The sequence below is a fragment of the Heptranchias perlo genome, chromosome 38 (assembly GCF_035084215.1).
Source record: "Heptranchias perlo isolate sHepPer1 chromosome 38, sHepPer1.hap1, whole genome shotgun sequence".
Taxonomy (NCBI): Eukaryota; Metazoa; Chordata; class Chondrichthyes; order Hexanchiformes; family Hexanchidae; genus Heptranchias; species Heptranchias perlo.
In genome coordinates, this window is record NC_090362.1 from 17,844,842 (window position 1) to 17,846,663 (window position 1,822).

The window sequence follows — 1,822 nt, forward strand, 5'->3', positions numbered from 1 at the left end:
CCGCCTTCCCTTTGCGTTTTCGAGAAGCGGCTTTAGGAAGAAGCAGAGTGAAGGTGAAGAGGCAATCCGGGCATCTTCAGCAACCCCCTCCCCCGGCTCTCCACGGAAGGGGACCCAAAGGGGAGGTCGATTCGTTCATCATGAGGGACTCATCGGCAGCTTAAGAGGGGGAGGCTCAGAGACTCAAGGATTGGTGGTGCTGCGGACGGATCTCAGGAGCGGATGATGGCCACAGATTGGAGGGGGTCTGTGCAAAATCGGAAAGGATAAGGAGGGAGAAGTCCCTTTGGATCGGGGTCTTCTGTTGTTCCTGGTGAGGGGTGCGCCGGTGAGTTTTGACGACAGTAAATGAAAAGTCTTTGCATCCCCGGAGCATCTTCATTAAACCTCCTCCACTCTCCTTTTGATTCCAATTCGCTTTGCAAACTTCGGCCAGTCCAGTGGCAGGCGATGGGCGATGCTTTCCCTTGGAGATAGCTGAAGACAGAAGGGGGGGGGCGGGGGGAGGGGGGAGAAAGAGTGGGGAAAAAGTTTGGGAACTTGGGCAAAAAATAAAGGAAGATGCCGGAGATTCCTGCCTGATCGATGCCCTCAGAGCGACCGGCGATGCAGGTCTCGGTCAAAACTGGGGATATGGAGAATTACAGGAAAATCCGCAAAACCGAGGAGGAGAGCCCCTTGCCCTTCGAGAACTTGCCCGCGGACATCGTGGAGATGAGGGTGAAAGAGGGCAGCAAGATCAGGAATCTGATGGGCTTCGCCATGGGCAGGATGGAGCTGGAGGGCACCAAGCAAATCGTCTTCAGTGGCTCGGGCAGGGCAGTCACCAAGACCATCACTTGCGTGGAGATCATGAAAAGACGCATCAGGGGGCTCCACCAGATCACCAAACTGCGCTACAAGAGCATGCAGGAGATCTGGGAGCACCGGGAGCCCCAAGAGGGATCCCAGAACCTCACCCTCTTGAAGAACGTCCCGTCCATATGCATCCTACTGTCGAAGGAGCCCCTGGACCCGGCCGAAGCCGGCTACCAGCCCCCGGAGACTGGGGACGGACTGTGGGTTGGGACCGAGGAGATTGGGGAGGTGGAGCCCAGTCCATCTCCGAGGGGAGTCAAACGTTCCCTGTGCTGCGGGGATAAGGAAATGGTTAAAAAAGTCAACAGAGAGGACAACCAAATGGATCCTCCCTTACCTAACTATACTTACCTACTGAACTATCAGCAGTAATTTATTGTTAAGCATAATATATCATATATATATATAAATATACATTTATATAGCAGTTTGTAAACATTAAAAATACAGATCAAGAAATATCACGGTGTGTGTATTATATTGGCATTTTAATTGAAGCAGAGTTAGGGGCGTGTCGATGACACGGCACCTCCTAATAAGGGTGCGGCTATCACTTCTGAACTTTATTCTAAGTTTATACCGTTGAACTAACACCGCGGTTATCTGAGAACATCGAACTGTTTTAACCCAGAGAGAATTGATTTAAAATTAAAACCTTTCCGTGGAACACAGAGTCAAAGAAGATGTTTTTAAAAAGGGTGGATTCGCTCGCACGGTTAGTGAGAAGATGTGTTTTCATTTGTGTCATTACCTAAATGTGGCATTCACAAAAAGTGCGGAAACATCCCCGGGAAACATCTCAACCACTGCGCTTACCAATAATGACCATGAAGTGCGTTGTATGCACGTAGGAGGTTGTGTACATACAGCCTTGGGTGTGTAACGCGAATTACAGTGGCTAAAATTGGTGCAAAATGGCACTTGTTTGCACAGAAACCCCAGGAGTTTAGCAGACTCAAAATTG

At 50.1% G+C, this 1,822-nt stretch overlaps 1 protein-coding gene across 1 annotated transcript; it reads left to right on the forward strand.

Annotated features, from left to right (window-relative positions):
• The first annotated feature begins 565 nt into the window (after positions 1-565).
• On the forward strand, positions 566-1,300 carry LOC137304646 (ribonuclease P protein subunit p25-like protein). The gene has a single exon (XM_067973291.1). It carries the CDS (start codon positions 586-588, stop codon positions 1,228-1,230), a length of 645 nt encoding a protein of 214 aa, XP_067829392.1. The 5' UTR covers positions 566-585; the 3' UTR covers positions 1,231-1,300.
• Positions 1,301-1,822: the final 522 nt, after the last annotated feature.

Bases quoted from the DNA above. Each gene is read 5' to 3' on its own strand.
- LOC137304646 (XM_067973291.1), top strand. From the start codon at position 586: ATGCCCTCAGAGCGACCGGCGATGCAGGTCTCGGTCAAAACTGGGGAT.